General features: G+C 41.9%; 1 protein-coding gene across 1 annotated transcript in view; it reads left to right on the top strand.

Annotated features, from left to right (window-relative positions):
* HEXO3 (beta-hexosaminidase 3) overlaps positions 1–25,437 on the top strand; it is a 315,121-nt gene that overhangs the window by 91,068 nt on the left and 198,616 nt on the right. Inside the window, exon 5 of the mRNA XM_089424925.1 lies at positions 21,814–21,884. Coding sequence (XP_089281051.1) covers positions 21,814–21,884 — 71 coding nt within the window. The remainder of the gene's footprint in view (positions 1–21,813; positions 21,885–25,437) is intronic.

Below are 25,437 nucleotides of genomic sequence, written 5' to 3'. Positions count from 1 at the left end.
TAGCTATGAGGCTAAGTGGTTTGATGTTGCCTTGAAGTTTACCTTTCTTAGCCTGAGGTGAAATTTCAAGCGCTAACAGGTCCAATGCCTATTCCTTCTGCAAATGGAAATAAATATATGATGACATTTATTGATGACTACACCAGAATGTGTTGGGTTTATTTATTGAAGAACAAATCTGATGCTTTTCAAACATTCAAGAACTTTCATACATGGATTGAAAATGATGCACAATCTCATATTGGCTCTATTCGCACTGATAATAGAAAAGAATACACTTCAAATGAATTTGAAAACTATTTTCGCCAATATGGGATCAAACATAAAACAATTGTACCTTATAATTCCCAAAAGAACAGAGTAGCTGAAAGAATGAATAGGACAATCTTAAATATGGTGCGCTCCATGATGTTTTTCAAAAATGTAAAAATGATGTTTTGGGCTGATGCAATTCTATGTGCTCTATATGTAAGGAATAGATGTCCATCTAATGCTATTAGAAACAAGACTCCTTTTGAAATGTGGTATGGACACATTCCTTCGGTAAAGCATCTCAGGGTCTTTGGTTCCACATGTTATGCCTTGATACCAAAGGTACATAGAAACAAACTTGGTGCAAGAAATCGTAAGTGTATCTTCCTGGGGTATTCAAACACCTCCAAAGCATATTGTCTCTATGATGAAGTCAATAAAAAGTTTGTTGTATCTAGAGATGTAATCTTTCATGAATCATCCAAAACTGACAATGTTGTTGAGCGACAAATTGATCGCTTGGATAGATTCGCAAATGCAAAATCATTTCAAGAATTTGATAATCAGATTCCACATCTTGAAGGGGGGATTCCTATACTAGATCAACCTGTGGAATCTTCTTCTGAAGCACTCTCTCCCTCACATGAAACTCCAACAACGGATGATACTTTGAGTGATGTGATTGATAGAATTGGGAGACTCAATCTTGATTCAGTCCCAACTCAATCAACGGAGCAGCTTGGACCATCTCAGAAAGTCCCCCAAAATGGTTGTCAAAGACACTTGAAAGTGTTCATCCTGATGAGGTTGGAAAAATAGGAACTAGAAATTCAACCCGACAAAATGGAGGTGATGTAGATGACTCTAATTCACCTGTTGATATGGATGTTTCTTATGATTGTGAATTGAATTTGTGTACAGATTTTGAACCAACTTCCTTCAAAGAAGTTGCTTTTCATAATGAATGGAAAGTAGCAATGCAAAAGGAGTATGATGCCTTGATAAAAAATGGCACTTGGAAGCTGGTTGATCCTCCATTGGGAACCAAAACAATTGGCTGCAAGTGGGTCTACAAGAACAAGTATAACGCTGATGGTTCACTTGACAAGCACAAAGCCAGGCTTGTGGCAAAAGGTTTTGTACAGAAGGAAGGGGTCGATTATGAGGAGACTTTTCCCCCACAACAAAATGGGCTACCATCCAGACATTCTTTGCCCTAGTAGCTTAGAACGGTTGGAAAGTCCATCAAATGGATGTAAAAACTGCTTTCTTGAATGGAGATCTAAAAGAGAATGTTGTGATGTCCCAGCCTGAAGGATTCACTGTAAAAGGACATGAACATAAAGTATGCAAACTTGTGAAATCCTTGTATGGCCTCAAACAAGCATCGTGAGCTGGTATGAAAAACTCACTGAGCATCTTTTGAAACTCAATTTCAAACATTATGATCTTGATGATGCAACTTTGTTTGTTAAGAAGGTTGACAAAACAGTTGTATATCTTGTGGTATATGTAGATGATCTTTTGATGACAGGGAATAATGAGAGCTACATTGCATCCATAAAGAAGGAATTGAGGAAAAGTTTTGAAATGACTGATTTGGGCTATGTTCATTACTATCTTGGTATTGAAGTAACTCAACTTCCGAAGTCCATATTCCTTTCTCAAAAGAAGTACATTGGAGATCTGTTGAATAGGTTTGGCATGACTGAATGCAATCCTCTGACTACTCCAATGGAACAAGACTTAAAGCTCACATCCATTGAAGGAAAAGAATTTGAGGATGCAACAAAGTATAGACAACTTGCAGGAAGTCTCGACTACCTAATTACTACCAGACCAGACATTTCGGTTGTTGTTGGAATCCTCTCCAGGTTTATGCAAAAGCTTTGTGAGGTACATTGGTCTGCTGCAAAAAGAGTTCTAAAGTACTTGAAAGGAACTCAAGACTTTGGAATCAAGTATACACAGGTGGGCGACTTCACCTTGATTGGATACTCTGATTCAGACTTCGATGGAGACAAAGAAATTGGGGTATCTACTTCGGGTTATGCTATGAGTCTTGGATCAAGAGCTGTCTCCTGGAGATCACGCAAACAATCAATTCTAGCAGATTCCACAACAGAGGCAACAAAAGAAATTGTGTGGCTCAGGAAAATTTTGGAAGATTTGCAGGTAAAACAAGTACAATCGACTTCACTCATGATTGACAATACCCCGGCAATAAAGTTGGCCAAGAATCCAAAGTTTCATGATCGAATGAAGCACATCAATACAAAATATCATCTCATTTGACATCATGTTGAGGCCAAAACAATCCATCTTCGCCATTGTTCCACTAATGAGCAGATTGCAGACAGCTTCACCAAAGCGCTTGGAAGAGAAAAGTTTGAAATATTTAGAACGATGCTTGGACTCACCAACATCCCTTCAGATTAAGGCGGGGAATGTTGACACCAAATCATAGGGATTGGGTGAACAACTGTAATTAGTGTAAATCAATAATAGAGAAAATGGAGAGTCATCAGGAGATGAATTGAACAGTCACTCCCTCTTTTATATAATGATAAACAACCTAAATGAATAATATGATTACATTTTGAGGAGTTACCTCCTGGTCTGACAAGGTCTATAAGAGTTGTTGTTAGTTGTGAGAACCCCTTAACAAACTTCTTGTAATAGTGCAACGACCCAAGAAGCTTTCTAGTTTAGTCACATTTTTGGCAATAGGCCACTCAATGAGTGCCCTAATCTTCTCCTGGTGCACCTGAACCCTGTTTTCCCTGATCACATGCCCCAAATAGAGCATCTCAGTCATACCAAAATTGCACTTGGTCTACTTTGCATAGAATTCCTGCTCCGAAATTCCCAATACTTCATCCAAATGCCTAAGGTGATCCTCCCAAGTTTTACCGTAGATGAGAATGTCGTCAAAGAAAACCAACAAATACTTCTGCAATTGTTTTATGGACATGTGGTTCATGCAAGATTGAAACGTTGTAGGTTCATTGGTTAGCAAAAATTGCATAACCAAAAATTCATAGTGCCCATAGTGGGACCTAAAAGCAGCCCTCGGGATATCCTGCTCCCGAACTCAGATCTAATGGTTAGCCTAAGTGAAGATCTATCTTCGAAAAATACTTTTCCCCCTTCAGTTCATCCATCAACTCATCAATCCTTGGAATGGGGTATCGGTTTTTTATTGTTCTTTTATTAAGTGCCCAGTAATCAATGCACATCCTCAAGGTGCCATCCTTCTTCTTAGCCATCACCATCGAAGAAGCAAAGGAGCTAGAACTAGGATGAATGTGGCCCAATCTTAGCAGCTCCTTGATAGCCTTCTCAATTTTGTCCTTATAGACCTTGGGATGATGATAAGGGTTGGTTATAACAACTTGCACCCCCTCTTCCAACTCTATCACATGCTCAAATCCTCTATCTACTCTATGTCTCCATGCCACAACACTGCCTCCATACTTTGACATGATACTATCTTGGGTGTGTTACTGCTCAAACTAGCAGGGGGCATAAAAGGGACTCCTAAAGGGAAACTGCTAGATCAAAGGGCAACGATGGAGGCTTAGACCACTGTCACGTTAATTAAGGCTCCCTACTCTTTATGGACTTTCACTGATGGGAGGAGATCCGGTATATAGAAAGTCACTTGTGAAGGATGAATCAACCAATGGATGTAGAGTGACCTTTATAATCCTTTTCCTAGAAGGGGTTTAAGGATAGAGCTTTCTTGCTTGTTAACCAAGGTATACAGATTTCTAGGATAAGGAGGTGAGGGTTTGAGGGTTAGGTTAGAGGAATATGCCTTATGAAGGGGTTTCCCAATCCTAAAATCCTTATTGGACTTGACTTCCTGAATGGTTCTTGAAGATTTGACTTTTCAAAAGTGTGGGACCACACGGGACCAAGTGGACCCAACCTAGGTTAAGGGGGAAGAATCTAGCAACCAATGATGTTCTTAACCCAGACAAGGAGGGGGAAAGGATCAAAGCAAGAATTTTCACTTAAAGGTGTCAAATTGATCCTATGAGGCACTAGCCTTGGGAACACTAGGGCAAAGTTTGATCTCGGAGCTAGGGCTTGGGTTATCTCACAACTCCATTGTCGGAATTGCTTCAAAATTGGACGAGGCCTTGACGACACACCAACACCAACGCAGATTGAACTTTTTCTTGGGCTATTTTGTCGAGAAAATGATGCCCTAAGTGACCCAACTTGGCTAGACCTAGAAGAGAGAGGGAAAGGTGAAGAAAAGTATTCGTTAAGTGACCACCTATTGGAGGATCAATGCCTTAATCCTTGGGGAGAATGGAGTCTAGGATAATGATGAGAAAAGATCTTGTATTTTGGTCAAGGAGGCCTTAAGGACTTCTTCGCTCAACCTTTAGGGCAAGAGGAAGAGACCTCAAAACTTGTATACTTTTCTTGGCAAAGGAGATGGCTTATCAAGATTAATTCCCCGACGAAATTATCCCTAAGAGATTTCGTTCACATACATGGCCCAAACATTGATAGATGCTATATAGAAACAATAATTCCACAAATTTGCAATTATGCAATGCAACAATTAGCCCTATTATAGTGAAAATCCCATTCAATGCATATGACAAAAGTAAAACAAGGATAACATTAAAAGTGTGTACTTGCATGTAATAAAAGATATCCAACCATCAACATTGGACAATAAAGAAGCTCCAAGATAAAAATACTCCAATCCAAACATCAAAATTCATCCATGCTCCAATTCTTCATCTCAGAAAAAGTGTGAAATTATCTAAAGAGAAGAGAGATCCAATCCAAAGTGATGATGAGCAAATGAACTCATCTCATTTGTATTTATACACTAATGAGGAGTTCGAATTAGTGTCCTAGGCCTACATAAGCCCCTAAAATAAAATAATGTGCTAATAACCTAACTTTTGGTGACAGGCCCACCAAACTAGCTCATAAATGAAGTAAAGAGCCTCCTAAGAGGTCAAATGATAAACAATACATATCGTAGGGCCCTCCAAGAGGCCTGATGAGGTCCATAGGTGCTATAATAAAGAATAGGACCCTCAAAAGTGATGGACAAGGAGTTGACCCCTTATTCTCCAAACAATAAACCTGTGGTGCTCCCAATGTGTGTGGGGGTACAATAATAACCTCATGGGTCTCCAAAGGAGTTGAAGATGCCTATAGATCATTTGTAAGGGCTTTGATAATGGTGTATGTGATGCCACATCAAACTACAATTCCTGGGTCATCTACCAAATGCATGGTACATTTGTGGGACCCATTTGGCAAAGATGAACTAGGTGCATCTTCGTCGTCCAATAGGTGAATCTCGAGCAATCTTGGAACATCCTCGAGGATCCATGGAGTGATGTCTACTGCTGTGGAGGCCCATGGCTCTCAACGCACACCCTACATGTGCAAATGTAGCTCTCTGGAGGGTTAGGACCCTGTATAGGGAGACTAAACCCAAGATGGAGACCATTGCAATCCTGCATAAGACCCAATGCATCCCCTAGCCTTCCAGTACAACAAGTCATTAGAGAAATCGAGTAAAAGAACTTATAAACCATGGACCACAGGTGGGGATGTCATAATGGGACTTGGATGTGCTAATGTTTCCAAGCTCCAAATGGGGTTAGCCAAGTATCCTATTAGGTGGTTTTTACTTCTAAAGGGGATAATATGTTCAAGGTACATTCTTTAAAAGGTGGTGGTATGTGATAAAGAGGTGAATGGAGTAGGGGATGATAAGGTGCAACCCTAGGCCATATGCTGGGGTACAAGGGTAGCTACTAAAAGGGAAGCCCACACTTGGGTATATAATGTATAGGAGGGAGCAGTCGTGGTACATGAGGTGCCCCGACCTTGATTTTTCCACACTTCTTTATATGCCTTTTTCCTTTTATGATTTTTCTTTAATTAACTGCTCGAGGCTCAAGGGGTAAGAACACGATGTGTGAGATATAGCAGTAGATACCAATGTTGTTAAAAGCGCGATCGGGATTAAATCGGCGCGGGGAACGAATCGGAAAAAATCGGAAAAATCGGGAAAAAATCGGAAAAAAGCGGGAAAAAATCGTTTGGTACAAAAATATTCATTTTTTTTCAATTTTTTTAATATCTAAACCATCTACAACATAAAATAAATACATTGACACATAAATATGATAAAAAAAACTAATATATAAGATGTTTAATATCATTTCTAGCGCTAAAATCACACATAACATTGAATCATGTCCTGAATAGTAAGTCCTGACTCCTGAGTCCCAACTCAGCCTCAAAATATCAACAAAAAATATGATAATGTATCTCATCATGTCATAATGTCATATACAATAAAATGAAAGTCTAATCCTATTGATTTCCTCTGCCCCTCTTGCGAGAAAATGCCACAGCTTTCCCTTTCCCTCTAGATGTAGATGCTGGTGCCCGTGCAGGTGGAAATGGCAGTGGAGTCTGATGTGCTCTAGACGTTGAAGAACTAGAAGTAGGAGCTATAGGAGGTAGACCACGTCCTCTACTGGTGGCAGGGGTAGCCCGGGCAGGTGGTGTCACCTGGAAACATTACAATCTCCCAATCCTGAAATCCTGAAAAACTGATAAGTCTGCTGAATTTTAAATGAAATCTAAAATTCTACTTTCTCCATATGAAATCCAATGAGGCTGGAACCACTCTCAAACATCCTGAGTCATTTCATGGTAATGTTAAAAATTTAAGTAAAAGGATGAAAATGAAGATTAAGGAGAATGTCACTTTTACTTTAAGAATTTAACATTACCATGAATAGCATATCCATACTAGGGCCTAGACTTGATCATTAAGCTACCCCACTCAAAAATTATTTGTTTCTTTCAAAAAACATTGCATGAAAAAACCCAAAAAAAGTTATAAAACTATGTTGTCCTGAGCCCCCACGATTTTTTCGTTAAAAATCGCGCTTTTTTCGAAAAAAATCGCGATTTTTTGAAAAAAGCGCGATTTTTTCAATAAAAATCGGCAAAAAAAAAAGTAGGCGATTTTTTCGTATAAAAATCGCGATTTGATCGGCAAGGTGAAAAAATCGCGATTTTATCGCGATTTTAACAACACTGGTAGATACCCCCTTTTAAAGTAGGGCAGTTCATTGCCCACCAGGGTTTGGGACAGTGATGGGTTCCTATATGATGAAGGAGTGTCACAGAACCTGTAGGAACCAGGGTGATGGCCATGATGATGGGGTAGAGCTCATGTGTTGGATTTTGCCCACGTGCTAAATGTGTTTGTCCTGACCATGTTTTTCATTTTGTGGTACGTTTTCCTATTGAATATGGCCAATTTTGCTTTTGCTTTTATTTTTAGTTGCATCAACCTCCGGGGCATCATTCCAAGCCTGACCCAAGGTGTGGGCAAGGGGAAGGGGAGAGCTATCCCTATGTGGACCCAGTGGAGGAATGTGGACCCAGGTGGGAGAAATGATGAATGGAGTAATAATGAGTGGAAAGGGGGTAATATATGCGGATGGGGGAGCGGGACCACGCAACCAAAATCAGGGTTTCCCATGAAATACCATCCCTAAAGCCAAATGGTTACTAAAAGAGATCCCACGAGATTAGAATCTAAGGTTAATATCCAAAAAGGGGTATAGGGGACAAGAGCACAGACCTAGCCCATTCTTTCTGTCGAATCCCCCCATTAATCCATGCCCATAAGTGTTCTGTCGAATTCCTCCCATTAATCCATGCCCAGAAGTGTCCATGATAAGCATAATACAAGACTTAATTACCAAATGACAAGGCATACTTTTAGGGTGAGGCCACCTTCAAACATACAATCATGATAGATGGGTGAGGGACCACATGGCTAGCTCAGGTGGCAGAGAAGTTGCACAACGAGTTAGTTGGTGGCTGCTGGCTGCTAGCTCAGGACCATATTGGAGATTTTTTTTTCTCCTAGGGATATCACCCACAAAATGGTAGGTAACAGGGTGTATATTGATGCATGGCCCACGAAATTACCTTCCGATCGCCATGAAATGTGAACTCTATCTCCATCATCCTCTGATTAGTAGTGTACATCCTGATGGATTAAAGCCATTGAACACCGAGTACCACATTGGTATCTGGTACATCCACCACAAAGAAGTCATCCGTCAATGTGTAGTTCCCCATGGTTATTTTTAGTTTGGGAACCCATCTAGTGCACTCCATTTGATGACCACCCAGTATGACCACTGTGAATCCATCAAAATCGCCCGTTAAAATCTCCCTCTGACCCACCATCGTAGCATCTATAAAGCTGTGGGATGCCCCTTCATCAATCAACACTGTCATCTTCTGCCCCAACATGACCCCCTTGACTTTGAATACATGGTACCTGGGAAGTCTTGACATGGATGCAATAATAGGGCCTTTATCCCCAGCCTGTGATGACTCCTCACCTACTGCCAGATGTCCCTGTTGCTGTATCTATCCCTGCCTTGACCCCTCATCCTCCTCATCACTATCACTGTCCCAAACACTTAAGGCTCCTAATAGCTAAAGCAAAGCTTCTTCTTCCTTAGCTCTTTCCGGGTCTCCTCATCCAGCTTCATTTCCCGGTGCACTCCCTTTGAAAGGGTTTAGCCTCTTTACCCTTTTGAGGGAAGGATGGTTTAGTAGGAAATCTGCTCTTAGGAACAACATCTTGCATGTCTCTGGTTCTACTAACTGCATCTCGTAGAGTGGTGGGTTGATAACCCTTAACCCAACCACGTAGAGGCTCAGATAGCCCCTCAACAAATAACATCACCAACCGCGCCTCAGATATGTCGGTGACCATAACTGCCAACCTATGAAACTCTAAGATATATGCCTCGGGTCTTCCAGTTTGCTTGAGTTGTGCCAGCTCTTTGAAATGAATCTTCGGATCCTTCCTATCAAAGTGCTCTGAGTCTCTGGGTAAACTTGGAATATGAGGTTATGCTGGCATGACTCAAGGTCACCAACTCATGGTAACACCACTCATGGGCCTCTCCATCCAGATGTAATGTAGCCAGCTTAATGGCATCGACCTCTGTCATCTGATGTAGTTGGAAGTATGTGTCCAACTTTTGAACCCATGATCTAGGTGAGCATTTTGATGACCCATCAAAACATGGGATAAACACTTTCCCCAGTGTTTTCTGAAGCTCATTGTTTCGCCTCATAGCCTTTTGAACACCTTTACGCTTGTTTTTCATCTAAAGGTTGCACAAATCTGTGACCTCATGGCAGCTTGGAAGTCTCATGCCAACCTCCTATACTCATCCAAATACTCCCCAAAAGGTATATCTTGTTCATTCTGCTCCACTTGGCAACCTGTTACCTCATTAAGAAATTATGGCATAGTGGGTCTAGATGATTGGCTATATATATGGGGGTGGTTGTGTATGGTTTTGCGTGCATAACTGGCTTCTCCACTATTAGATCCCTCACCATTAATGAGATCCTTAGTATGTTGCTCCACATTGGAATCCCAGTGGAACCCCCCTTGTTACCTAAGTTTCTCATCAGCTCCACCATCTCCTTTGGCCCTTAGCCAAATCATTTAGGACATTAAGCAAATTATTAAACTCTTGATTCTCCTTGTCTCCCATGACTATCATACCCTTCTCAAACGATACTTCTTCCTCTTCTTATACTTCGGGAATTTATTCTTCCTTTGAAATTGGAGTGGATTCTCTAACCTTGTAGTGTCTTTTATAAGTGACGTACGGGTGGTCTTCAAAACTCATCAACTGCGAAACTACTAAGACCATGCTCTGATACCACTGTAAGATAGCCCCTTAGGAATACCTTAGAATTTTATTGAAAGATCTGAGTTTTGTTTGAGTTTATCATTGTTATTTCGTCAAACAATTTGTGTACTATTGGTTGTGTTGTCGCTCAGATTATACAGGCACCGTGACAACCTCTCAGGGTGGTGGCTGTCACTCCGATCCCTGCCCATTTCGTTCTAGCTATCTCCCAACAACAGGCTATGGGGGGTAGTCCCTATGAAAATGAGATGATGAAAGACAAGTTGATAATCAACTTGTTTGGGAGACACAGATGAATGGCCTAGCTATTTGGTTAAATTTAACAAGACTTCAGGATTTAATTAGATCTAGAAATGAGACCAGTGCCTTATGGAGTCACAATTATTGCTTATTACAAATCAAGACCAAGTAACCAGATGGACAACCGCTGCTTAGATGATAGACTAACCTATATGGATGTGATATTCCCACTTAGCAATATTGCCAAGGGAAATATCAATCTTGCCCAATTTTGTCTTATTTCATGTTTGCACTTAGAAAATGTCGGTTCAGAGGTCCCACACGAATTTTGGGATTAATTGGAGGCCCAAACATTAGAAAGGAAAGGAAATATTTCTGCTCTAGTGGAGTGTGGGGGCCACCCCATGGAGAATTATTGACCTACATGTGGAAGACACTCTCATTGGAGCGAAGTTGGTGGGGAAAGTCAAGCTAGGCCCACATGGGCATCTTGGAGGCTCTTTGATAAATAGAGCAAGATGCACTTATTTTGGTCATTCATTCATCTATTCATAAATTGTGTCTTTGACATAGCAAGTTTGAGTAGAAGCCAAGTCTGCAGCGTTGTTTAGCACATGAGTGTCTCCGAGGAGAGATCTCAACCCTTACTTCGGTGGACTTCAAGTGTCAGGCCAAGGAGGGAGTCCTACCTATACCAGTTCATACCAGCAGCAGGGGGTGCGAGTTTGTGGAGAGGATTGGCAGCGACAGTACAAGGACTGCACAACTCTTGGAGTTTGTGGAGTGAAGGGAGTTAGGGGCTGAAACTTGAGGTGGAGTTCAGGGAAGTGTTATGGGGGCTTTTCAGCAGTTTGGTGAAGCAAAAAACACAACATTTGCTTCAGGTTACATATTCTGCTTGTGGGGGAGGGCCAAGCATTTGGGGGTCAATTTTGGAGCGTCAAAACTAGGACAAACCCTTTTTGGGTTTTTCTGGGTTTATTGAGGAGAGGCCAAGATTAAAATGGTGGAATTTTCTGGTCAGATTTGAGGGGTCAAACAGGGGCCCCAACTCAGCTAGTAGTTAGAGGAGCTAGGGGAAAATTGGGTGGAAATTCAAAGGTCAACATTTGGCCATTTCCTTCGTGGGTTTTTGTGGGTTATTGGTGGAGAGCCTAGTGTAAATTTCCCAAAATTTTTTGAGCATCCAAGGAAGCCCTAACAATAGTTCCTTGTAGCCAACAGGGTAGTTTCAGCGCAGAGCCAAGAGAGAGCAACAATAGATTTGAGAGGGATTTCTTATTGTTCATTTGGGCTTAGCTAGATTGCCTTGAGAAAGCCTCGGTGCACTCTTTTCAACACCACATTGTACCCTCTTATTTATTAATAAAATGGCGAAGTCAGCGAAGTTCATGGAGATTTCTAGTTGTTAAATGTGCTGTAAATTTTTGTATGTGTTTCTGCTACATTTGCTTTGTTTAACATTGTATATTTCCATTAGGAATACTGTAGTGGTATTAGAGCATGATTTTGGCCAGCTGTGGGTTTAAATCACACAAATGCTCAAGTACTATTGTGTACTAGAATTCCAGAGGCTAAAACACTAGTCCCACATTATTCTCCAGATTGAACTTATGCCCAAAAATGTCTCAGCAGGAGAAATTTGAAAATGTTACTAGGAGCATCGAGAGGCTGGCGGGGCTTCTCGAAGAGTGGTTGTCAGCAAGGGTAGCAGAAAATTGCTTGCTGACCCGCAGATGAAGGAAATAAGAGGAGCATGATTGTTGAATGAAATGCTAGTAGCAATACTATAGAGACGAAGATGGGAGAGAGAGGTAGTGACAAGATGAGAGAGAACATACCCTTGGAGGATTGGGTTCATCGAGATACATTGCAACTGGTTGAGCATGAGGCTAATGGCATGCGGGAGGAGCACGAGGATACACCTAGTGTGATGCAGGAGTCACCTCTGTTGGAGTTTCTTTTGGTCGCCCCAGTAGATAGATTGGAGGAGGCAATTGAGCACACATCCATTGATGAGGCATCTTGGTCTATGACAAAGCTTCAGAATGGCAACCACCTATAGTTGATTGATGAGCATGTCTTGCATGTTGGGTTGTCTATGGAGGAGCAGTTGGAGGCTCATGTTGAGCCCATGATGGAGGAGGATGTGCAACCCTCCTTTGCGCTAGCCATTGATGAGGGGCAACATAGAGACCCCACGTTGGGATTCCAACACAGTTTGCTTCAGAGGCACATTGACATGATCTATAGCGTTATCAACCCACCGCTACTCATTGGATTGAGAGAGGCGGACTTGTCTAGACATACTAGAGGGGATGACCAGGTTAGCAACACTATTGGGTCACCTTTTCCCATTGGAGAGAGGGAGATGGAGCTACCTAGTTAGATCTCATGGGTTGACTTGGATAGCGGGATGAGACAATCGAAGTTCCACAAGGTGCAACATCCGCATGTTGGGGTTGTTCTATGTGCGAGAATTTGTGCATTTGATCCCTCTCTTGGGGTTGGATGGTGAGAGATTCTGAGTTGGTACTTGGTGGAGTGGACTAGACTCATGGAGATGGTTATAGTTTGGAGTAAAGCTCAGTGGGAGCTCTTAGACACCAAGGGCACTAGAGGCCTAGGTTGGCATTGGGATCCAGGTGGAGCTCCCTATCTGATAACAGACATGCGGGATGGCTATGGCATTGATGAGGTTGTCGACCTAGTGACTGAGCACATACATTCCCTAGGGGAATTCCAGTCAGCGTTAGCGGACATGTGGTTTGTGAGTAGGCTCCATGGATTGTATTGGCATCTTGGTTGCACATGGAGTCACAAGATCGTTAGCATCAAACATGTACCTTCCCATCAATGAATGTTACCTTGAAGCCTTTATCTTCCATCGCAGAAATAGATACCATGTTATTTTTCAAATTAGGTAGGAGCTGGTAGGAGGAGGTGGCATGGGTAGGCCATCGGACCGGGCCTGGTATGGAGACGATGTTCTCCCATTGGGATATTGGGAACAGAAGTCACCGAGGATTGACATAACAAAGATATCCCCTCTAGCAAGTGTGGAGTTAGGTCACTCAGGATTACTAGGGCAAATGAGGAGGTGTAGATCACTTAGTGGCAGATGTACTAGCAGCGTGGTGGTTGCATACGATTCCCTATGGTACATGGGGGCTGTTAGTTTTTGGTAGCATCGAATGTGCTCTAGCCATGAAAATTGGTGGAGAGGCTAAGGCACATGAGTTCTAAAGAACCCAGAAACTGTTTGGTGAAATTCTACCAGTGTTGTATTTTATTAAAATAATTAATATTTTTAATGGGATTTCTAAGTCTAAACTTAGGAAAATTAAAGTATTAATGGGTATTAATCAAAATATGGGTGAGAATGTTCTAAAAAGCGGATGAAGTCAAGTTTTTAATCTTAGTCGTTTATTAGAGACTTAATCTCGGCTGTTGAAGTTTCAACGAGAAAAGTATAAGGAGGCTTGGGGTTCATTCAGGAATACATCAAGAGAACGAATTGATCTAGAGTTCGAAATTTGTGGGGCTTGGAAGCTGAGAAATTCGAACTAAGTGATCATTTTGCAGTTAGAGGGGTAGGGATAGTTCGGGAATATTGGGCAGAGAGGCGGAGAGCCACTAGTGGAGACAACGCAACACCTAGTGGGACTGACGCTCGACGAGTCTATGCCCACATAGGCTTGACATGGAGCCAGAAGGGCAGCGCAGAAGGGAAGCTGCCTTCACGCAGAAATCCGGAACTGCTGAGGAGCTGCGAGAACAACCGGGAGAGGTTGGCACAGATGCTCCAAGAGGCAAAAGAGACAACACAAGGGCTACACAGGGCCAGCACAGAGATAGCGGGGGGTTTGCCAGTTCTGCTGTCGGATCAGCCGGAAACTATTGGGTGAGGTAAGGTAATCTCGCTCAGTTTTCCGCCATTATATTTTTCTCTGTAACTGGATTGCGGGGAGGGCATCCATCATTGTATTCGGAACTGCTACTTAATAATATAAAACCTCAGAGTTGATGCCTTGTTTTCCCGCATTGGGTTTTTCCGGGGACTATTTTGTCCAAAAATAACATTGTCCTGTGTATCTTGTTCTTTGTTTAGTTTCTTGTTTCATGTAATCAAATTAAATTGGTGTACGTTGTAGAAGTAATTTTCTTCAGTATTTTTCAGAAAATAACTTGATATTGTATATTAAAATCAAGTAGGAGAAGTAAATTCAGTTTTGCTACAGTAGGGGTTCTTTGAGTATAGGAATTTTCACATGGTATCATAACATTGATTTTGAAACAAGAAGAGCAACTTCAGTGTTGAGTAGAGAGGCCAATATCTGCATTTGGCAACAATTCAAATCCCCTTGAAGGGATTGCGCAGTCCTTGCCGGGAAAGTAGGGATTCTGAGGAAATCTCTCTCTGAGAGAGTTGACAAAGAGGTATGATTTCCGGTTCGTGAGCTTGCAGAGGCAGAGGGATTGACATAAAGCCTCAGTGCAGTGCTTGAAGGGCACAGTTTTTGCCAGGGCAAAAATTTGTTGGAAAAGAGCGAAGACACATAGAAGGGGAATTTTCTCCTTAGAGGACTTTTTCGCCAAAAGTTTGAATTTTTCACTTGCCGGGTTGCAGACTAGTGCTGCGCAGTGACTAGAGGAATCAATTTGACAGTTTGGGTGAGATGGCATCACATGGGCTCAGAGATCAGGACAGGTTGGAAGGAGCTTCCAACTATGTCATATGGAAGACTAGAATCTTAGTTGTTCTGGAGGAATACGATCTCGAAGCTTACGTCAAGAGTGTTGTGGCTGTTCCCGTAGACAATGATTAGAAGAAGGAGTACAAGGTTGAGCAGGCAAAGGCGATGAGGTACATACTTGATGGAGTTCGAGGTCATGTGGTCTCACACTTGCAGGGCAAAGATAAAACCCCAGAAATGTTGTAAGCTTTGTCTTCACTGTATGAAGGTTCTTTCGAACAACGGAAGATGTTTTTAGAAAAAAAGCTGCAATGAACATTGATGTAGAAAGGAGAAGGGGTTAACTCCTATCTTCAACGTCTTCAGGACACTAGAGACCAGCTAGCTGTAGTGGGGTCTACTCAGTCTATTCTGATGGTAAGGACGACCCTGAATGGAGTCTCAGATGAATGGCAAGTCTTCATCCAAAGTATATTGGGCAGGGAAAGACTACCATCATGGGAGGAGATGTGGGCATCCCTTTAGCAAGAAGAATTAAGGAGAGATCTGGTTAAGGTCAACCTCATTGGCAACAGTGGAAGTAGCACGAAGACCAAGGAGGAGGAGGAGAACGCAGCTCTAGCATCAAAGGGACAACAGAAGCAGAAGCGGAAGAAGGACATTTTGAAGGTGAAATGTTTCAGATGTGGCGAGATGGGCCACTTTGCATCCCAGTGTCCTTTGAAGCAAAAGGATAAGGATGAAAAACATGATCCTAAGGCTGCTTCAGCAAAAATTGACGAAGATGAGTTTGCCATGAGTGCCCACACATCTCCAGGAGGGAAATGGGGCGATATAGAACTGTAGTCGGGAGGACTACATGTGGACATGATCCTTGAGGAACCCACCTCTTGGATCAATTCCTTGCTACGAGAGCCCAAGATTCAGCAGTAGCGAGATGGACTTAGTGTCAGATGATGTAGTGGGTTGGTTGGAGAGACAGATGCAGTAGTCTAAGACTTGTGCAGAGGAGTATATGGGTACGTACTTATGTGTAGCTGAGCAAGATGATGCACAACAGGTTGTCATAGCATTACCGCCAGAGAGATATCCTGACGAGGGCATCAGACACACCATTGGGTTTGGCACACTTGGATTTGGAAAGCGAGTTGATCACAGGGCCAATTGTGAACTTCCATTTATCAATCTCCAACATTGCACACCGACATAGGGGACTTGGATATCATCTCTTGATGCTCTCATCACGATCATTAAGACCCATGAGGTTCATCTGAGAAATTTGGATAGGACATAGTGCATTGGGAGAGAGGCTTTCCATTTGTGGCACATGGTCAGGATGCGAGTTGGTGGATGCAGGCTTGGGGGTAGTCCAATCTCCTGCAAAGGTAGCACTTGCACTACCCTTGAGCCCACACTCAGGGTGATACATGATCCCCTTTTGGTGAGACATTCCGATATGTCTTTGGAGCATCTATAGCGGTTTGTAGACCTTGGTTACAGGCGAATGTTTAGACTCTGGGCATTATTGGGGATTTCATATATTGATTGTACGCAGGGACCTGAAACGTGGTAAAGGTTGGTTCCATCAGCTGTTAGGACTATGCCAGTCTTTCTGGCTGTGGAATTTAGGGGTTTGGTTGGTCGTTTGGATACTCTGCTTTGTGGTGAGTAGGATTAGGACAGGGGATGACCCAACTCGCCCTTGGTTTGACATGTGGGGGAGCGTTGAGGCCTTGATCGTATGGCAAGGTTGGTTTTCCTCTTTGTCACTATGGATGAGGATGAGTGTTGGATGGGTAGGAGGTGACATCATGGAGGTGCTTGGTGTAGATGCGTTGGGACAGTGAGGTTGACGCAGAGAAGCGCAATAGCCTCTAGAGGCAATTTCAGTTTTGTTGGGGAGAAGCAGAATTTCAGTGGCAGAAGCTAGGTAGAGGTTCCAAAGGCTAGGAGAGACATTTTCCCAGACAACAGCTGATCAAACGGCTTTAGGAGAAGTTGTTTCGAGCTAAGTGTAGGAGCAACTGCGCTAGGGTGACACAGTGACTGTGCAAAGCTAGTTTGGACGACTCAATTTGAGCTAAGGTCAGAGCCCGAATTTGCTTGTGGAGTGAGGAAATTCCTCACTAGATTTTTCTTGCCAGTTTTTCTCTGTAGGATTGCCAGTTTCAACATCCAGTTGTACTCAAATTATTTCACTGCTGCATAATAATAAAACCCTCGGTTGCTGCACCGGTTTTCCCGAGTTGGGTTTTTCCGAGGACATTGGTCCAAAAATAACTATGTCATTTTATGTGTGTGTGCTATTATTTCTACCAACATTTATTTTTTCTGCAATTTATTTGTGTAGTTTGCAGTGTGATGGGTTCAGTATTTGCTCTAGCAAACAATAAATAAATTGTTAAAATTAATTTAACAATTAGGAGAATTATTTCTAGTTGTTGCAATATGATTTCGGTTGTGGAATTTTCACATGGTATCAGAGCACAAATGATCAGTCGGAGAGCTCAGTAGCGAAGACATAAGGAGTTTCGTTGTTCAATGTGGGTAGTAGATCGAAACCCTAGAGGCAACGAAGTCACTTTGCCGAGAGGCCGAGTTTCTCGAGGATATTTGATTTTTTTGAGTGGGGAACAGAAAAATTCGATCTCTCCAAATCAAGTGATTCTAGAGGCAGAGGGAGTAGCCCAATATTTTCTCAGAGCAGATCTCTAGCTGGACGTAGTAGTTTTGCAGTAACTTGCTAGAGCAGAACTAATGTCGAGTGGAAGAAGAGCACACACTGAGGGAAAATTTTCCTCAAGGAACTTCTAGTCTCAAGAAGTTCGATTTCCCTTGCAGATCAGTAATTGTTGTGAGCATATTTTCTCACTCCAGAAGGGAGTGCGAATAGCCTAACAACAACCGAACAAAAGGAAAAAGGAGATTTTCGACATTATCTGAGATGGCCACTGCTAGACTATGAGATCAGGATAGGTTGGATGGTGCTTCTAACTATGTCATCTGGAAGGAAAAGATGTCCTTCCTTTTGGACGAATATGGCCTGAAACCATTCATAGATGCAGTGGTAGCTGTCCCCACGGATGCAGATCAGCTGAAGTAGTACAAAAAGGAGATGGCGTGGGCAAAGAGATTAATCCTGGATGGTGTCCGAGATCATGTTGTATCACACGTAGCGGCCAAGGGAACGACCAAAGAGATGTGGGATACACTTTCCACGCTGTACCAGGGCACTTCCGAGCAACAAAAGATGTACTTAGAGGAGAAGCTGAGATGCACCAGGATGCAGAAAGGGGAACACATAGACCCCTTCCTCACTAGGATTCAGGAGATTCGAGACCAGTTGTCAGTTGTTGGGGCAGTGCCTCAACCCACAGAGCTAGTGCGATTGACACTCAACAATGTCTCAAAGGAGTGGCAGGTATTTGTCCAAAGTATCTTGGGCAGAGAAACCTTGCCAATGTGGGACAAGATGTGGGCCGATTTGCAGCAGGAGGAGTTGAGACGAGACCTTGTGAAGAACTACATCAGTGGCAGCAGCAACAGATCGAAGCAGGTGAAGGAGAAGGAGAATGTGGCCCTCGCATCAAAGGGTCCTAGTCAGGGATAGGGGGAGCAGTGAAAGAAGAAGAAGGACTTGTCAAAGGTCAAGTGTTTCAGATGTGGTGAGCTCGGTCACTACAGTACCCAATGTCCTCTTAGGAAGAAGGACAAGGAGGAGAAGTAGGATCAACAGGTAGCATCAACAAAGATCAATGGGTTGCCCTCCAGGTTGGAGGAAGACTTCGCCATGTTTGCTGAAATACCCCCAGGAGTGAAGTGGGGTGACTTGGTGCTGTAGGCCCAGAGTGCTACAGATAGGTAGGGTTCTTGAGGAGGTCCACCTCTTGAATCAGTACCTTGCTACGGGAGCCCACAATATTTCAGTAGTAGGATGGATCAGTGGCAATAGATGTAGTTAGATGTCAGAGTGACAGATGCAGAGTCTAGTTGTAGTCTTATACGGGGAGCGCAGTGCAGAGTCAGCAGCAGTGCAGATGCCTCAATGACATTGTAGATACTAGCAGCTGTCAGAGACTCGGGAGACAAATGCATCATACTAATCACAAATGATTCAGTATTTAGAATGCTTTTCAGTTGCAGCAACAACAGATGAAGAGGGAGTTGCAGTGCAAATGAAGTGTTTGCAGCAGTTCAGCAGAGCCAACAACAACACAGATGCATCACATATCACATTTGCGCAGTGGTTGGTGGGCAACAACAACCAAACATCAATAGCATGATAGGAGATGATGCAGAGACAGGGTGTTGATATAGGAGGCAACAACTCTAGAACACATTCCTTGCTAAGAGGGAGTGTTAGCTTTTGTAGCATGGGATGTGTTTTAGCCTTGAAATTTGGTGGAGTAGTTAGAATGCATGAGATCTCCAAAACCCAGAAATCGTTTCTGGAAATTCCGCCTAGAGGTGACTTAATTAGATTATTAGTTAGTTTTTAGATATTTCCTAAGTCTAAACTTAGGGAATGTGACTAATTAATTAGAATTAATTAAGTGAAGGTGTGATTGTTCTAGAATCTCACACAGATTGACTTCAAGTTAATCCTAGCCATCGATTAAGATCTAATCTTGGCTGTTGAAGTCTCAACAGAAGATTATAAGGAGTCGATGAGGCTTGGAGAAATCACTTGGAGAGTTCGATTTCATGAGCAGATCGATTTCCTAAGTAGTAGCATTCAGTTGCCAGAGAGAGCCAGAGAAATCGAAGCAGTGAGAGAGCGATAGGGACAGTGAAGCTGGAGGAAGGATTCCAGTTCCGGTGAGTGCATTTGCAGGCCCCCTCCCTAGCCTATGGGAACCTTATTAGGGTAGCACGCCCCCTTCCTTATGACTTTTAAGCAGACGGGGACATTGCACTATATAAGAAATATAGAATAACACCACTGATATACTTCTTCTGCTAATATCTTCTTCTCCATTGAAGCACAATGGCAACGTCTGAGTGATCCCGTTTCCACATTAGCTAGGATGTATAGTTTCAACATTGAAACTAGCAACTAGCAAAGAGGGTTTCCAAAAAGCCTAGAATCTTCTTCAAGAGCTCTCCAAATTTATGTTTTTCTCAAGTGAGCAAATGCAAGAATGAGGAGAGACTCCTCATTTTTCCACTTTTATAACTCATTTGCCACTTTCGCCAAGTTTTTACTCTTTTATTTTAATAAAGTAATTTTTGTGGGTTTTCTCACTTTATAATTTTAAAGTGACTTTTCATTAGCCTAGGACCCATTTCCCCCTTTTCACCACCTTAGCTTTTGCAATGTTTTCTACTAGGAAAATCATGTTTCCTTGATTAATTTTTCTTGCCCTAGCATATGAGAACCTTATTAGGCTAGCAGATCCCCTCCCTTATGTCTCCTAATCAGATGAGGACATTACATTTGCCCATTCGCTAATCTAAGTTGCGAATCATCTTTTGCATTTTACCCTTTTCTTTCATTGTGGATTTCTTATGGTTATATTTTTCTTTTCGCTGCATCAACCTCCAGGGCAAAATTTTCCGGTCCAGACTCAAGGATGAGGATAAAGGGTGTCAATCCCCATGACCCTGAAGAATGGAGATGAAATAATGGGAAAGATGGAAAGTGGTAGGTATGGAATATCTTTGACACACTACTTCAATCAAAGCCTCCTTTGTAGTTCCCTTCCTAAAAACCTAAGGCCTCAGAGGAGGTTCCAATGGACTAGAGTCAAAGACTAACCTACTAGGTGAAGTGAGGGAACAAGAATACATTCAAATATTAGTCAATCATTCAATTTGTCTCTTGATCCATATTAGTATGCCCAGGCCCCATAACATTAAGTGAAAGCACATGATTGCAAAATGGTTAAAGTACTTGTCAATGGATGACCCACCTTCCTTCAAAAAGGAATTTTGAATGGGAGATAAAAATATGATTGGAGCAAGTAGAGGATCCCTGCATCATGTTACGCGCTGATCATATAGGGGTGTTGGCTAGCTTGCTATCTAAGGAGAAGAGAATTTTTCTCCTATGGGTTACCTACTTTTTGGTGGGTAACAATTCCAATGAAACAAAAAATTATACTAAAATTACAACCCACTTTAGATCACAATCCTTTAGAGTGATTAATGGTGTGATTGAAATGTATGTTTTAGTGAACCAATTAACCAAATGTAAAATACCAAGAACAATGACCATAAGAAAGAACAAGTCCTTAAGTGGATGTGTGAATAAATGCTTGGACCTTCTACATGACCCTTTTATATATTATCTGATTTTGTGTTGGACAAAATTGTGTGTAAGGTGGATCTCATGGTGTCAATAGCTAAAAATGTTTAGTAGAACACTGTCCAATGAATGTTGCCTAGGATCAATCAATAAGCCATGGTAGTTTATCCCTTAGATTTTCCACAATAAGAAGGCATCTTCCAAGTGTGTATGGACCTTTCGAGTATGTTTTGACCTTTTTGCAATTTTTAAATCCTATGCTTAATATGGAGTTATCATATTACTTCCTTATCAACTAGCATGTGTAATTCATTTGTAGAACCATGTGTATAGAAACCAACACGATCCCATATATAAGTTATATTTTCATCATTGCACAATGGCCCTAACTTCATCATATTTTTTTGCTATAAACATTCGTTTGACTTTGTCAATTTAACTTAATAAATGTTTGTTGCTTTGTCATTACATGGAACAAAAAGCGCATTGGCAATGATTAGTGGTGCCAAAAATGTAAATTTTTTCAATAACTATAGAATTATGCATGAGCAAAGGATATTTGAATGATTTATCATCAAGCCATATTCCCCTTGTAATGCTAATGTAGATACTGCACGACATTTTCAACCATTGGAGATGATCAAAAAAGTAATTGATGCTATGGCCTACTCAAAGTTGGTAGGTTCTCAACCTTGTATTTGGTTAATGTTTTATATGGAGTTGATTTAAAATATTGAGATTTATAACAAGTTTAATCATTGGAATGCTTAGATTTAATGAACAAAGAACTTTATTTGTTTCATTTGGAATCCCTTCAAGAAAGAGGAAATATTGGAAACAATAATGTTTTTGTTTGTAATATTCGTGAATAGTTGAGATGCGCATGTTTTGGAAATGCAAAGTTGTATGTTGGATTAATAGTGTTTGAATGCAATTATATAACCTTTTAAATATAGTTTTTTATTAACTGTAAATGGTGGTTAATTGCGAGACGATTAACAATACAAAATGTAAGACCTTGGATATACTTCAGTTTCACAAGACTAAAGTTTCCCAAAAATTTCTTCAAATTTGAATTTTTCCTGTAGCAACTTTTAACAAACATTTTTGCAAACTAATTCTGTTCCAAACACAAATTTGCCACAGCAAAACATGTTCAGGCATTTTCACAAACATTTGGCATACAATCTGGCACATTTGTAACAATCAAACATATGTTCATAAATTCCACTCCATAATAGTATTCTTATTATTCAAGCAGCTGGAAATTGTAATGACATATTTGAGTGAAGGAACCTTGGCACTTCTTGCTGTAGGTGACACACCCAAAATCGGCGTCCTGGAGATGAACACTCGTATAACTTGATCTGCCCAAATTTAGACTTGGAACTCATGCATGTTGGCTTCCACAGCGATCTCACACTAGAAGGCATGAAACTGAGCCTTCCACTTCAGCCTATTAGTTAACTGCCTCATAACTCATCCTAACTTTTAGGAACAAATCCTAAATTATAGGAATTTGTCCTAACTTATAGGGAAGTTGAGCATGCTAAGGAGAAACTCGTTGTGGCTCCTTGAATTAAGGCACAAATCAAGGAACCCTTTCTCGCTATCATTTTCAACAAAGCATATCATCACCGTCATTCAACCAAAGAATACGTTGCTATGAAGAAACATGGACCAAGAACATCAACCACATAATCCAACTAACCATCCTCAAGCAACATCATGGAGGATGCACAATCGTCACAATCAAGATGCACTAACATCAAGAGGAAATAATGTGGTATGCATCTCAAGCTCATCATCGTCCCTACAAAATATCCCTGCAAAACCTGTCATGTGATGAGAATCACCATTTACCACTTATGCTAATACGAGGGGTAACAAGGGGCTAGAACTGTCATGGATATGTTCAAGGAATAATACCATGATGCTATAATAAGTCATTTGAAGTTGTAATGTTCCAAACTTAAACAAACAGTGATATACAAAAGAAAATACCATTCATACACAAAAAATTTAAACGATCAGCAAATACTCAATACACATTAGAAATAAGAACCAACTGAGCCATTTTTATTAATGGAATGGAGTAAGTACAATAGTGTGGAAAATGCACTTGGGTTTGCCTCAAGGGCAAGCTTGACAGAACCCAGGTGTCAAACAGTAATCTCAATGCTGGAAAGTAACTGCTCCTCTAATGCTCTATGCTGTCTCCCAGTAACTACAACTGCTGGCTGGAAACGAACTGCAAGAAACCCTGCCTCTGATGCTTAGAAAATGATGAAACTTCAGCCACAATCTCCTTGGCCAAAACCCACAAAAACCCAGAAAGGGTTTGGCCTGAATCCAACCTCCCAAATTTGACCTCCTCTATGGCCCACGCCCTCCAAACAGCTCCAGAAATACGACCTGCAAGGAATGGCCACAAAGTCCTCCTCCAAGCTCTGAAAGGGAAGCAAACACCACTCCAAATATCTCCTCCAACCTCCACAGCAAAGCTCAGCCTCAAGGACTGATACTCTACCCACCAAGTGAGCTCCCAAATACTGCCTCTGCGTTGGCCCAAGTAGTGCGAAAGTCACACTACTAAGCAAGAAGCTCGATCAGCTCCCAAACTCTCCCAAATGCTGACAATCCTCCCTAGCCTCCTCTTCAGAAAATCTCACATCCAAACTCCATTGCTAAGCATCACCAACAAACTCAGCCTCCTCTCCACTACGTCTTCCAGAAATACGCACCACCTAGAAGTGAATGCTATTGCTGGAAATCATAATATGATCCTCCTCCCAAAGAAATGAAGAAAAATTTCCTAGGGTGGCACTCGAAGTCCCCCGAAGAAAGGATGAGCTCTTTGCATGAAGAACTCTTGCTAAACAGCTAGTGACTCGGCTAAGCAGCTCGAACAACCAAAGAGAAATCGATATACTCCAATGATGAATAAGAAGAGGAGAGATGCCTTCCTTATATAGATTTCGTGGAGCACTTTTACCTCTATTTCGTCCTCCATTGTGGGCCCTCACTTGACCACCATCATGCAAAAGTTAATCCCCTCCATGCAAATCGAACTAGGGATTGTGTAATTCCCTAATGAAGGTGGCTCCCATGTGTAACTTAACTACAAAACAAACAACTTCTCCTAAGTCTAATCTCCTAATAAAATCGAATGGGGTCCACTAACTCCAAAATTGGCCCCATAATACAAAAATTAATCTTGTTCCAAAATAATTTAGGAAGGGACATGACAGTCCTCCTCTCCCAAATGTTGCTTGTGCCCAAGCAACTTCAATGTCAGATGCTCAAGAATGTGCTTTCCCTCCCAAGTGGCATCCTCATTCGGTAAATTTTTCCAACGCACCAAATACTCTTTGATGATCCTACTTTTGAGCTTCCTCTCCCTGGTCTCCAAGATGGCCTCTGGCTCTAGGATCAAATGCCCCTCATCATCAAGCGGAGGCAACTCCATGACTGTTGTAACCTGCTGCCCCAACACCCTCTTGAGGCATGACACATGAAATATGTTATGAATCCCGCTCCTTGTTGGTAGCTCTTAACTTGTAAGCCATCTCTCCAATCCTCATGTTCACTTTGTACAACCCAAAGAATCTCGGCTGCAGCTTTTCAGCCCCCTTCTGCTTTAGTGTGGACTGTCGGTACGACTGCAATCGAAGGTAGACCAAGTCCCCCTCTTCAAAATGTCTCTCTACTTGATGCTGATCAACATACATCTTCTGCTGGTTCTGGGTTGTCTGTAAGCTATCCTTAAGAGCCTTGAGGATATCTTGGCTCTCTAGGATCTAATCCTTCGCCTTTGGGGCCTTGCTGTCTCCAAAAACAATATCAGCAAAAGACAAAGCATCATAACCATATAAAGCACAAAAAGGAGTCATACCAGTGGACATATGATGGGTGGTGTTGTAACAATACTCTCCCAGGTGCAACTGTTGAATCCAAGCCCTTTGTTGCCCTGTCACATAATTCCTGAGATAGCCTTCTAACCACTGGTTCACCCTCTCTGTTTGACCATCGGTCTGCGAATGATAGCTGGTGCTCGGAGTGAGCTCAGTGACGACTAGTCTGAAGAGCTCCTACCAAAATCCTCCCATGAATTGACTATCCTTGTCACTAACTATGGTCTTAGGGAGTCCGACCAGACGAAAGACTTCCCTGAAGAACAACTCTGCCACTTGTGAGGCTGAATATCATGTTGGTATGGTAAAGAAATGTG

This window comes from Pinus tabuliformis, chromosome 6 (genome assembly GCF_031772625.1).
Source record: "Pinus tabuliformis cultivar Carrire ecotype Pingquan chromosome 6, CPIR1, whole genome shotgun sequence".
NCBI classification, from domain to species: Eukaryota; Viridiplantae; Streptophyta; class Pinopsida; order Pinales; family Pinaceae; genus Pinus; species Pinus tabuliformis.
This window is presented reverse-complemented; position numbering and strand designations above follow the sequence as displayed.